The sequence below is a fragment of the Silene latifolia genome, chromosome 2 (assembly GCF_048544455.1).
Source record: "Silene latifolia isolate original U9 population chromosome 2, ASM4854445v1, whole genome shotgun sequence".
In the NCBI taxonomy this organism is placed as follows: domain Eukaryota; kingdom Viridiplantae; phylum Streptophyta; class Magnoliopsida; order Caryophyllales; family Caryophyllaceae; genus Silene; species Silene latifolia.
In genome coordinates, this window is record NC_133527.1 from 133878009 (window position 1) to 133892137 (window position 14129).

Here is a 14129-nt window from a genome sequence, read left to right on the forward strand (position 1 = left end):
TTTTAATTTTTAATTATGAAATAGTTATGATTAATTTACATGTTAGATATGTTTCATTTGATTAATGATGCATGTATGTTATTTGTATCGTTTATCATTGATAAATCACAACTTGACCAAATTAATATGTAGAATGCATGTTAAATGAATTAGACATTCATAGCTCATACAAAACTCGACATAGGATTTTAAATGAATTTCTGTAGACCCCGTTTGGATACTTGAATTTCATTTTAAATGACCAATCTCAAATTAGAAATGTGAAATCATGAATCTCAAATTCAAATTCTTTGTTTGGGAAACAAGGGATTTGAAATTTAGAATTTGAAATCCAATTTTTATGTTTGGCAATACAAAGAATTTGAGAATCCAAATTTGATCCAAACTCAATAGTTAACTCATATTGCAAGGTTTTTTAGGCTAAAATTTTCCGCAATACAAAATATAATGCTCAAATTCGGTTTACAGTTTCAACTAGAATGCTCAAATTGTCCAACTATGATCAAATTCGGTTTACAGTTTCAACTAGAATGCTCGATTACGCTCATCAAGACAAAGCAAAATCCAATCTAATTTTTGATCACTCGGAAGGTCTTTGAGAACTTGAAATTTCACCGACGCCTCCACGAACACATTTACGGCTTGTAGAATCTGAGGACGTAGGATGCCAACAACTTTGGAAACCTCATCAAATACCTCTTTTCCTCCCAAAGTTGGAGTTGATTTTAGTCTAGCTTCAACATAACTTTGGAGTGTGTTAGCAACTTGAGTAACCGCATCAGCTAGACTATCACTTTTTCGCTTCTTTTTAGAGCTTGTTGAAGTAGTATCGATGCTAGAAGTCGAAGCATCACATGCTTCCTCATCCATCATAGTAGCACCCTCTTCATAGTGCTCCCCTCCATCACCAACAGCTCTATCGGGTCCAAGTAATATCGATATATCATCCCAATGCTCGATATATTTATTGGCATAAGATGAAGCAGGTGAGTTGGCCTACAATGAGTATGCAGAAAAAAGACACATACATGTTAGTCTGATAAATACATGTTAGTCTGATAAACAAGGTCTCAACTCAAAAGCTTATAATAAAATAATCTGATAAAATACAAGGTAAATCTATAACTATGATTCCTCACATTTTCAGTAAAATGTAAATACAAGGTAAATCTCCAACTCAGAACATAACCAACAATTTGCAAGATAATGTGTACCTCCAAGGTCAACAACCTCTTCCTTTCTAATTTACTCTTTTTGTCAGCAAAAATAAACAGTGCATAAGCAAGCATTGTTTCTTTGAATTGTTCACACTGTAATATTGGGTCACTTAACACTAGTTTGTCGACAAATCTGATTGGAAAACAGCGGACGCAAAGATGAAATAAAAGGAAGAAAATAAAGAGAAAGAAAAAGAATTGGCATGATTCTTTTGTTTGGTTAGCTACTATAAGATACAGTTATTGTCAGTAATGCAATGGCCATGAAAACTAGCTATGCCACATTAGATGTCACCGCAGCTACGAATGCTATTAATGAAGCAATATAATCCAATGTTCACCTAACAGAATGCAAAAGAAATATCCCAGTACAGTCGAAAAGGAATATGCCAGTACAATCTTTGATCATAATTAAGCAGGTAACCAGAACAAAAAAATAGAATAGAAGGCAGACGGATTACCTTGATGTATGTATCCCATTCATCCTCATCGTCACGTGATACTAACACCATCTTTCTCTCCTCATCCCACTTGAATTTAGTTTTGGTTCTTATCTCCATGATAGTTCCATAGTGCCTTCTCCAAATCCGGACACGATTCCTCACATTTTCAGTAGTAACGGATACATTTAGCTTGCTTCTTACCTCATCTACCACCGCTTGGTAGGCTTGAGGCTTCCAATCTCCATCTCCCTTATTTCCTTGACTTACTTGATTATACAACACTGAAATTAAAAGAGCATCCATTTGGCTATTCCAAGAAATATATCCTCTCTTCTTGGGTTGTGTAGGAACCAAAACTTGCTTTCTTTTTTCAGCCATCACCTATAAAAAGATAGGTCAGAATCTACAACATTAAACAAAGCGATTTAAACAAATACTGATGAGTGCAAATTAAACCATTAACATTGCAGCAAGATAATATAATATATCATCCAGTACAGTACATTCATTATCAGCATGTTTTTTTAGTAAAGCCTTGCCAATTTCATTTTTTCAGTACTAGACTGTCTAGATACCATTAGTCGAATAATTGTTTAGAAAATAAAACATAGAGCATAAATTTAAGGAGTTAGAGAACATAAATGAAGAGTTTTTAATGACTACTTACCACCATCATTTTCCTCTTTTTTAAGGAGCTAGAGGATAGTCAGATACCCCTTCTAGCTCGATAATCGTTCCACATTTTTGCTGCAAGATCGTCTCTAAATTTATTCCACTCTTCTGTTTGTTTAACACTCACTACATATTCGTCTCCACCATCCTCTTCTTGAAACACTGCATTTTGTAAATCTTGTTCTACCTCATTCATTAGAGCCGTTTCATCCATTTTTTCAAATCTTAAGAAGTTGCACAAGCATTTATGATTCTGACTTGGGTTTTTTTACCATAAAAGCTACTGGTCCTCATAATAGCCCAACGCTTTTTCATGCAACCAAATGCTCGTTCAATTGTGTTACGAGCTGACGAATGGCGCAAGTTAAAAAGCTCCTTGGAATTTGTTGGGGTGTTCCCTCGCCATAAATTCAAGTGGTATCTTGTACCTTTATATGGTGCTAAGAAACCTTCACCATTGGTATATCCTAAGTCCACAAGAAAATACTTATTCTTTGGTACTTTAAGATTATAAGCATGCCTTTGAAGAGCGTCGCGGAGGACACGTTGATCAGAAGCGGACCCTTCCCACCCAGGTAGAACATATGTAAAACAGAGATCTGGATCACAAGCTGCTAAAACATTTGTGCTAATGTGACCATTTCTATCCCGATACCTACCTCGATCCTCTAAAGGGACAGTCATATCTATATGAGTGTCGTCAAGGGCGCCAACCACACCCTCAAACCATTTAAATTTTGGATCATTGACAAAACTAGTGGTAGTATCAACTTCCTTCACGTAGTATTTTCCTATTTTTAAAACAGCTCGGAGCACCGTGTGAAATTGGCAACTCACAATTTCTCCTGATCGTGCAAAAAGAGCTTGAATAGTTCGATTTTTCAAATTGTGAGCAAGGGTGTGGAGAAACAATGCGACAACTTCTTCATTAGTCACGTTTCTAGAGGTAACTAACCCACCCTTTGATCTCAGAATCCTACATAATTTCTCAAAACAACGCCTATCGAAACGCAATTGCTCTTGACATTTTCTATTGTTTCTTAATGTATCTAACCACATTGCTCTTTTTTGTGAACGTTCGTGTTCGTTCCAAGCCAAATCCCTAACCTTATACCTTTTGTAATTCAACGCCCCTACTATAACGACAACACAACCCACAACTAGCGTGAAAAGCTCCATATCACCATCTTCTTCTTCTATTATGACACGTTTACGTGATTCCCGTTCATTATTACCCGCCATATTACTCAATTGCCTCAAATCTGAAAAATTAAAGTGAGTTTATAAAATGTAAACAGAAGAATACAGTACATCAAGCATCAGCTCAATGTATTCTGATTTATGTACATTACATCAAGCACCCAGAGATGATAGAACCTCTTCTAAAAATCTAACTCATCCCTATCATACCTCTTCTCAAAATCTAACTTCCACTACCCCAGCCTCACCACTGTATCATTCACAATCAATGCAGCACCCAGGGAATAACTACCCAAAGATAAAACCAATGAAGAGATGGTGTCCTTAACTAAGCACAAACCCATTTCCTATAAGACTTCAAATCAATGTTATTTACACTTTAACTAACCAAAACTAAAGCCGAAAAGTCATCAACACACACGACCAGACAACTAATTCAGCGACGAAACTAATTCAAACTCCATCTCTCCATCATAAAAACATAAAATGAACGAAACAACTAAAAGAGGCATGGGTTCTCCATTTCTCCATTATATCAACACACAAAAATTGAATATCATCCATTCAATCAACTAATCAAACTATAAACTTTAATACACAAAAAAAATCGAATATCAGCTATTCAATGAACAAATGAAACGATAAATTTCAACACACAAATCATAATTTAACAGATTAATTTGAAACTTAAACCTAGAAAAATCGAAAGAGGCATAAACATACTTGAATTGCTCTGATGGATGTTGGTGAGAAGAAAAACGATGGTTATAATCCAGGAAAAAACGTAGGCTGAACTTTGTCGATGAAATCGCAGGCACGAACCCTAGAAATTGGGGATAAACTTTGTCGATGAAATCGATGTTGATGAATTGAGATGATGGAGATGTGAACTGTGGGCTGGAGTTATAATTTGGAATACGGGGGGTAAGGGTGTGGATTTGAAATGGGCCTATTTATTAATGTTTAGAATTTGATAGGATTTTTATCAAATCCAAATTCAAATTATCTTATCAGCCCAAACACCATATTTGGGCCAAATCCATGATTTAAAATGAAATACCTGTTTCCAAACAGGCCATTAAAGAATTTAATGAATTCATCTTTTCTTATGATGATCTCGCGCTAGTTTAATTGTGCATGCTTAGCATCCGCTTCATTGCACTCGATGACTAGAATAGTCAACATTGAACACCCCCCCCCCCCCAGGTCGTGTGCTTGGTCGTGTGTGTCTCGGCCTTCGTGCCAATTTTAGTTCGCTTTTTTGTTTTATTTAATTATTGCGGTTTTATTTCAACTGTTATTGTAATTAATTCAAGCAATGTAATTTGTACTTTAAAATATGAGTTTAGTAAGTTCCTTTATTTTGAGTCAAAATGATTTTACTAAACCTTTGTTTTAGTTGGTTAAATTGAAGTATTTAATCAATTAAATCGAAGTGAGTGCGCAAAACGATGATGAGGCTAAGGATGAAGTCCATGTGAGTCGTGGCCTAATCATTGGCATGTTTTTCGAGACACCTAGATAGGCGTGTCAAATGTGAGTCAAGTGTCATGTTTAGCAATTGTATTTAGATCGAGTTGTATCTTTAATTCAATTGCTTGCAAATCGAGTCGACGAGAATCGTTTGGGTTGTAATAGCTAGTTCCCAAACGGCTCCCCCATTCCCATCTAAACCATGTTTGTGAATGCTTGTTAGTATAGTTCAATTCAACCTCACATTCTAAATCACTTGGAGAAAGTAGATTAGATGCAATAAACGATTAGAAACCAAGCTCACATGTTACAAAATGGTGTTTTGCATTCCCTTACAACGAATCATAGTCTTGTCCGATTAGCCATTGTAGTCCTTAGTAGAGGTCATTGTTGCAACGGGCGGGGATGGGTGTTTTATTAACGAACTTTCCATCACGTACTTTCAACAACGAACTCAAATCTCGTTTTTCAAAATGGTTCCCAAATTTCCTTAAATTTGGTGGCGACTCCAAACGATTTTCAAACCCGTGGATTGCGATCAAATCCTCACATCCACAGTATCTATGTTTGAGTGTCTTACTCATTATATAAATGTTTGTTTCAGTTTAAAATGAATCTTAACATGATAGTATAAATGAGTAAATATAGTGGCATGTGTGTTAGTGTTGAACATGTGACCACCTTAGTTGAAAAAATGTACCTAGTGATAACACATGTAACTATTACACTATATGTTTGTTTAGATTTGAATGAATGTTATAGTGATAACATCTAAGAATAAGCATGGTGACATATGGTTTGTATTAAAAATGTGATCATCTTTGTCTCGAAATGTAACTCTATTTTAAATAATGTCATATTAGTTAGAATGTGTGAATGAATATAATAATGATAACATTTATGAATAAACATGGTGATATATGAATTGTGTTAAAAATGTTACAACCTTAGTCTCGAAATATAGCCATGTTTTTAATTGTTGTCACATTAGTTAGAATGTGAATGAATGTTATAACGACAACATCTACGAATAAACATGGTGACATATGATTTGTGTTAAAAATGTTACCACCTTAATTCGAAATGTAACCCTGTTTGTGATAAGATTATTTTCAGTCGTTGGCGTATCAAAATAAATCATATTCTCAACTAACTAGTAACTAGTAGTAATAAAGGGTCGAATACACATGGAGGCGAGTTGATTAATCTAGTTTGTTTATATTTAGATTCGTCTTAAAGGTAACAATTTTATGGGGTTTTGTTTGTTTGATTTCTAAACTAATTGCGATGTAAATAAAGACAAATTCAATAATAATAAAGAGTATAGGGATTGGATTCACTAGGTAGTCATCTAAGGGTAAGATTTAATTCATTTATTGAGCAATATATATTGTTGAAAGTCATACGATCGGTCGATTCTAATATGTTTTTTTAGATCTAAACTTAACATGCGATCGCTATTACTAAGTAAGTTTAATTTAATTATCGTGGCCTATACTAGTATTAACCCTGTCGGTGAAAATCCTAGTTTGCAAGACTAATGAACCAATTCTGATCCGTAATTAATTAACTAGATGTAAGACAACAATTGAACAACAATCAAAAGCAATTTAACAATCAATTCATTAATTAATTAACCCTTTTCTAACAACCTAGATCCCCTTTCACCCTAGAATATGAGATTAGCTAGGCATACTAACGATAATAACAACAATAATATGAATGAAAGACATAATTGCAAACATAAAAGACGAACAATAACAATTGAATAAATATTGAAGAAAGATTAATACCGTAATAGAGGAATGCTTAGATCCAAAAGTAAGAACAATAAACTAAACTAAACTAAGAGTTTTAGAGAGTTTTCTAGGGTAATTGTTCGTAGCTAGGTAAAATAAAGCGTAAATAAACATAGGGTACAAATTGGGTATTTATAGTAAAACATAACCGACTTAAGGAAATTGCGAAAAATTATGGAAACTAGTGTGTACTCAATCGAGTGTATGTGCACTCGATCGAGTACACTACTTCCTCGATCGAGCCCGCTTGTAATTGGTCGAGTATTCTTCTTTCTCAGCTGTTTTCTTCATGTTGTCTTCTTCACTTCTTTTCCTTTATTCTTCTAGATTCTCATGCCATGTTTCGTGTATTCCTTCACGTTCACTCCGCGATGCCCATTTCATTCCTTTGCTCCTCAAATGCATCATTCCTGCATTAATCATCAAAAGGCGGAAGTAACAACATTCTAGCATAGAAGGTATGTAATTAATATAAACTATCACGAAAACCGTATCAAAAGTAACTAAGGGGAGGCATAAATATGTATATAATTATGACTCGTCAGTTTGGAATGTTGTCATGTTAGTTAGATTGTGTGAATGAATATTATAATGACAACATCTATAAATAAACATGGTGACATATGAAAATGTTACCATCTTTGTCTCGAAATGTAACCATGTTTGGAATGTTGTCATGTTAGTTAAAATGTGTGAATGAATATTATAATGACAACATCGTGACATATGAAAATGTTACCATCTTTGCCTCGAAATGTAACCCTGTATGAAATGTTGTTGTATTAGTTAGAATGTGTGAATGAATGTTATGATGGTAACATCTATGAATAAACATGTCACAAATGAAAATGGTACCACTTAAGTCTCGAAATATAACCATATAATTTTTGATAACTACTACCTTTGTACTACATTGTTTTAAGAACTACTATTGTTAGGCCCAGTTTAGCCTGGCCTGACTCTTACCTAGCCTGACCCAACTAGGCTGACTAAGGCATCCAGAGACCGGACAAATCTAACTACTATTTAGTTGTTGAAGAATATTATAGCAAGCAGGCTACTAAATCCTGGAAGAGAAGCCTGATGGTAAGTACAGAATAGCCTGGCAGAGTATTAAAGCAGGCTGGATTAAGAAGATAAACAAGAAATGCAGTTGTTGGGAATGAATAATCGTGTCCTATTCTCAAGGAAGACCAAGTCCAATTATTAGACTAAATCGTCCATGAATCAAGACGGGAAAAGGATAAAGAGTTGAAGGTTGGTTAAGAGTAGAATAAGTCAAGCGGATTAATAGGGAGCATGCCCTATTAATCCGGTAACAGCTCCTACAATTGGGAGAGAGGTAGAGATCGTTGCAACGTTAATATTTAGAGAATTATAAATAGCATTTGTAAATGGATGATGATCCATATTGATATCCCTTAGTTATTTTTTACAATCTATCTCTTATTATCTCTTGAACATTCTATTATATACGCAAATTTGTACTCAGCCTATTTACATAATACAAGCGATATTCTTCTTACTTAGTCTTTTCCTATAATTCACTCATTATACTTTTCCAAGTTTATAGAACTAGATACCCAAATTATCCTATAAATAAAGCCGGATCCATTCAGGAAATTCCTGCTAAAACAATTGGCGCCCACCGTGGGGCATCTAGTTCTTCAACCAATAAAATTCCCTATATCATTTTTCATTTAATATTCACACACAAAAATGGTGGAACTCACCTCAGAACAACAATTAGCGGCTGCCCTGGCCAAAATCAAAGAATTGGAGACAATCCAATAGAAGGCAGCCCAAGCAGAAGCAGAAATCAATAGGCTGAAGGAATCTGAGCTTAGCCTGAGGAAAAAATTGGAAAATCAGGCTTCGGGCTCCAAGACCAGATTCGAACCAGGAACCCCATTCTCATCCATTATCAAAAACATTGACTTTTCCAATTTTGGAACCCCGGAGAACGATACATTATCCGGTACCCCAACCATCTCCAATGGTGAAACAAACAAAACTGAAGCAGCAATAATGATGGCTATGCTTCAGGAAATCCAAAAACTCCACAACAAAATAGAAAATATACCCGGAGTTCCAGACCCTGTGGCTGAAGTAGAAATTGATAGCTTTGCTGACTCGCCCTTTGCAGATGAAATTGCAAAGATCGATCTCCCCAAGAAATTCACCGTCCCATCCATGAGAACTTATGATGGAACCTCTGATTCACAAAATCACGTTGCTATATTCAAACAGAAGATGTTGGTGCCTCAATACCCGGTGAACTCGGGCAGTGTGCATGTGCAAAGGCTTTGGTACAACCCTGACCGGAGCAGCATTACAATGGTTCATTAATCTCCCAAATGGAGGTATCAAGAATTTTGCAGAATTGATCAATGCCTTCAATCAACAATTCGCAAGCAGCAGAGATATGGCCAAGAGACCCAAGAACTGTTCGGGTAAAGCAACTTCCTGAAGAATCTCTCAAAGAATTCTGGCCGATTTGTCAAAGAGAAGGTGGCCATTCCCGTGTGTGATGAAGAAACAAGTAGTAGAAGCCTTGAGCAAGGAGTCCCTTGACGATGACATCTATGCAGACTTGACCAAGAAAGCATGCCCAACCTTTGCCACTGTTCAATCCATCGCCTTAGAGCATGTCAGATTGGAGGAAGATCTCAACTTCAGGACGAACTCATCCGGAGGAAAGCAAGGCTATGGACACACTAACAGGAAAAGCTCCTACCAAAAAGGAGGCAACCCCGGATCGACCCTATTCCAGGCCTGAACGATCTGAAGTTAACATGGCACAAGAGCACAAAGGTAACCTTTCTAGCCTCCCAACTATTCCTGAATATAACTTCTTTATTAATACTGCAGGATTAATCAAACGCCTGGAAAGCCTGGGAGATACAGTCAGATGGCCCAAGAAATCCGACAACCCCAGGAAAGACCCAACAAGATGGTGTGACTTCTATCAGGACATCGGGCACACCACAGAAGAATGCATCCAACTCAGGAAACAGGTGGCATATCTCCTAAAGAAAGGCTTTTTGAAAGACTTAATCCAGCAGCCAAAGAACAAAGATGAAGGACAAAACAAGAGAGATTCAGGGAACGGCAGAGATCCTCCTCCTCCTCCCCCCATCTATGAAGTTAAGTTCATAAATGGAGGATCAGAAATCTGTGGTTTGACCAGCTCAGCTGCCAAAACAATATCCAGGGAATCCAGACTGCAGCCCCCTTCAAGGTCCAAGTCATTGCCTGCTATTACTTTTGATGACTCGGACCTGCAGGGAATATCGGATCTACACCATGACAAAATTGGTAATCACCATGCAAATTGGCACAGCTAAGGTATCAAGAATCCTGATAGACGGAGGCAGTTCAATCAATCTGGTGATGCTTGACGTCCTGAAAGCTATGAATATAGATGAAGGAAAGATCATCAAGAAATCCAGCGTCCTGGTTGGATTCAGTGGAGAAACAAAGAACACCCTGGGAGAAATCAGTCTGCCAACCTATGTGGAAGGCGTGGCTTCATATGAAAGATTTGAAGTAATGGATTGCCGATCCTCATATAACGTAATCCTGGGCAGACCGTGGATCCACAATGTCAAAGCAATCCCATCAACATACCACCAATATGTGAAAATTCCAACAGAATGGGGGATAACCACCATCAGGGGAGAACAGAGAACGGCTCAGGAATGTTACACTCAGGCTTTGAAACCCTCAAAGTCAGGTAAGTCCCTTGCATAGCAATTAAAGTCACCTGTCAGGGAAGAATATATAGCGCAATCACAGATGGAAACAGGAGAGGTCATATTGGACCCAGAATTCCCTTACAGGAAAGTACTTGTAGGGTCAGATGCACCAGACTAGGTCAGACCCAATCTGGTCAGCTTTCTCAAAACTAAAATGTCCTGTTTTGCTTGGTCACATTTTGATATGACTGGTATAGATGCTGATGTTATAACTCATAAGTTGAATATTGACAAATCATTTAAGCCTGTACAAAAAAAAGAGAAGAAAATTCTGGCAGAGAGGCATGAAATCATCAACCAAGAAGTTGACAAGCTACTGGACATGGGAATGATCAGGGAAGTAATGTACCCTGACTGGCTTGCAAATGTAGTAGTCGTCCAAAAGAAAAACGGCAAATGGAGAGTCTGTGTAGACTACACCGACCTAAACAAAGCCTGCCCAAAAGATCCATTTCCCCTGCCACACATCGATGCAATGGTAGATGCCACTGCAGGCCACGAAATGTTAACATTCATGGATGCCTCCAGCGGATTCAATCAAATAAAGATGCACCCTGCAGATCAGGAAAGCACAGCTTTCATTACTGAGAGAGGTATATATTGTTATACTGATATGCCCTTTGGATTAAAAAATGCAGGAGCAACCTATCAAAGGCTAGTCAACATGATGTTCAAAGACCAAATAGGAGATACCATGGAAGTCTACATAAATGACATGGTAGCCAAGTCAAAAAAGGCAGAAGATCACGTCAAAGACTTGGAAGTAGCCTTCCAAATACTGGAGAAATTCAATATGAAGCTCAACCCACAAAAATGCCACTTTGGAGTCTCAGCAGGCAAATTCTTGGGCTATATGGTGACAAAAAGAGGAATAGAAGCTAGCTCTGAATAGATCAAAGCTATCCTGGAGCTAGAACCACCAAAGACGATCAAAGACATACAAAAGCTGACTGGAAGAATAGCGGCCCTGAACAGATTCATTTCAAGATCATCAGAGAGGTGCAAATCATTCTATAACCTGCTAAGGAAAAACAAGGACTTTCAATGGACCCCTGATCATCAGGCTGCCTTTGAAGACCTAAAAACATATCTATCCTCTCCTCCCTTGCTGGCAAAACCAGTCAAAGATGAACCCCGACAAGATACCTTGTCGATCCACGAAAAAATCTTTGTCGGTGCGGTCTTGGTCGAGAAAGCATACGGACAACAACACCCTATCTATTATGTAAGTAAAAGTCTACTGGATGCAGAGATCAGGTATGGCCTACTTGAAAAATATGTTTTAGCTTTAATTATGAGTTGCACAAAATTAAGACCATACTTTGAAAGCCACCCTATAATAGTCGAACCAACCTTCCTATCAAGTCCGCACTTAGGAAGCCGAATTGTCCTGGACGAATGTGCAAATGGTCGATCCAAATGAGCACATATAACATAACATTTGAGCCAAGGACAAAGAATTAAATCACAAGCACTAGCGAACTTTGTGGCTGATTTTAGTCCAACCCTAGAACCCGGCCTAATAAAAGAAGTAAATAAACCGACCGGCGACCAAACAGACCTAGAATGGACCCTATTTGTCGATGGTGCGGCCAACATGAGGGGCACAGCACTGGGGTAGTACTAAAATCGCCACGGGGGATAAGATAGTACAGGCTATAAGCTGTGCATTTGAGGATACCAACAATGAGGCAGAATATGAAGCCTTAATAGCTGGATTAAAGGTATGTATTGACCTTGGTGTGCAAAACCTAAAGGTACGTACTGATTCCCTTCTTATTTCCAACCAAGTAAACGGAATATATACTGCAAAAGACTCAAAAATGATGCTTTATTTGGAAATTGTTCAAATTTTAAAATCAAAATTCCGCAATTTTAATATTGACCAAATTCCCAGGGACTTGAATACCCAAGCCGACGCCTTAGCCGGCCTAGGATCCAACTTCAGTCCCCTTGACTTCGACAAAATACCCATTGTACATTTATTAGAACCCGCAATAAATAAACAAGATGAAAGTTTCCCAATTTATGTTGTCAATTCTTGGACAAAACCATACTATGACTGGCTACAACAGGGAATCCTTCCCCTAAATAAGCAAGATGCCAGAGCACTAAAACACTACAAAAAGAATTAAAACAGGCGACTGATTTTGGCGACTGAAATCAGTCGCCAAAATCAATTTGGCGATCAAATCGAAATCGCTAAAAGTCGATCGCGACCTTAGTCGCCTTTTCTAGCTTTGGCGACTAAAGTCGGTCACCAAATTTGGCGACTGCCAAATCAGTCGCCAAATACCAAAAATGGCGACTGATAGGGTAGTCGCCAAATTGGCGACTGATTAAAGGTAGTCGCCAAATTGGCGACTGAATAGCAGTCGCCAAAGGCCAATTCAGTCGCCTTTTTTGGGTGACGTAGCCAGTTTGGCTGACCAAATTTGGCGACTGAATTGGAATTTAGCGATCGCATTGATCGCCATTTTGGCGACCACCTTTAATCAGTCGCCAATTTGGCGACTGAATTTCAGTCGCCAAATCACAAATCAGTCGCCAAAACCACTGTATGTTTTGGTGGTTTTTTTCGTTTTCATTGCTAGCCAAAAATTTACAACCTGCATACAAACCGATGTTCCACAACACCATACATCCCATTTCAACACACACAACACCATACATTTCAACCCAACACCTCCCAATTTCTCAAACTTCATTTCATATATTGAAAATGAAAGTTTTACAAGATAAGCTATTCTAAATGTTCAAGTCTAAATGTTCAAGTCTTACAAGCTAAGCTAACCTCCCAATCATCTTACTTGGAAGCCAACACCGGCTCCACTCCCCCCATGTGGACCATGCGGATCATTTGGATCGTAATTGGATCTAGGTCCGGGGTTACAACCTTGCCACCAAGTCTCAAACATTTCCATTCTTTCCTTCATTTTCCGGAATTCTTCATCACGTTTGGCAAGTTCTTCATCACGTTTGGCATCACGTTCATCACGCTCTCTTATTTGACTTTGAAGTTGACTAATAATTCCCGGTTGATACGTGTTGCCGGGAATTGTTGAAGTCGATCTTCTACGCGTTTTCTCATAGAAAGCCTTGTTGAACTTCCGGTACCATACACGTGCCCTTTCTTGAAGCCATCCACCAACTCATACCATATGTCATTGTCCGGTCTTTCTGGATTGGCGGCTTTTTCTCGTTCAAATGCTTCCTACAATATTAAACAAATGGTAGTAAGTTAATATGGTAACCACCTTATATACGACATTTTAAAAGAGAATAAACTAACAAAAATTAAGTGTTACGGAAAAATTACATATAATTGCTTGTCTTTTGGCTTAGTCCAAGTTCTAACCCCTTTTCCGTCAACTCTGGAATGCGTGTCCGAAAAATGATTCCGTCTGTCGCCGTCAATCGGCTGTGACTTCTTCTTTCCTCTCTGAATGAAAAAAAAAACATACATGTTATAAAATCAACAAAAAATCTAACATAAAATAAACTTGTTGCATTGAAAACAAAAAAAAAGTGTGAAATAATAGACAAAGTACTTACACCCAACATACG

General features: G+C 37.6%; 1 protein-coding gene and 1 pseudogene across 1 annotated transcript; both read right to left on the bottom strand.

Moving 5' to 3' along the window:
• Window positions 1-525: 525 nt before the first annotated feature.
• LOC141641342 (uncharacterized) lies at window positions 526-2333 on the bottom strand. The gene is made up of 4 exons (XM_074450009.1): window positions 2328-2333; window positions 1679-2041; window positions 1215-1310; window positions 526-996 (listed from the first exon to the last, which is right to left on the bottom strand). Exons 1-4 carry the CDS (start codon window positions 2331-2333, stop codon window positions 526-528), a joined length of 936 nt encoding a protein of 311 aa, XP_074306110.1.
• A 33-nt stretch (window positions 2334-2366) lies between these two features.
• On the bottom strand, window positions 2367-3574 carry LOC141641343 (uncharacterized; annotated as a pseudogene).
• Window positions 3575-14129: the final 10555 nt, after the last annotated feature.

What these genes read in the sequence shown, in the direction of transcription:
- LOC141641342 (XM_074450009.1), bottom strand. An exon ending in AATGGGATACATACATCAAG is followed by an intron (nt 1,311 to 1,678) that starts GTAATCCGTCTG and finishes CCAATATTACAG; the next exon opens with TGTGAACAATTCAAAGAAAC. An exon ending in AGAGGTTGTTGACCTTGGAG is followed by an intron (nt 997 to 1,214) that starts GTACACATTATC and finishes TACTCATTGTAG; the next exon opens with GCCAACTCACCTGCTTCATC.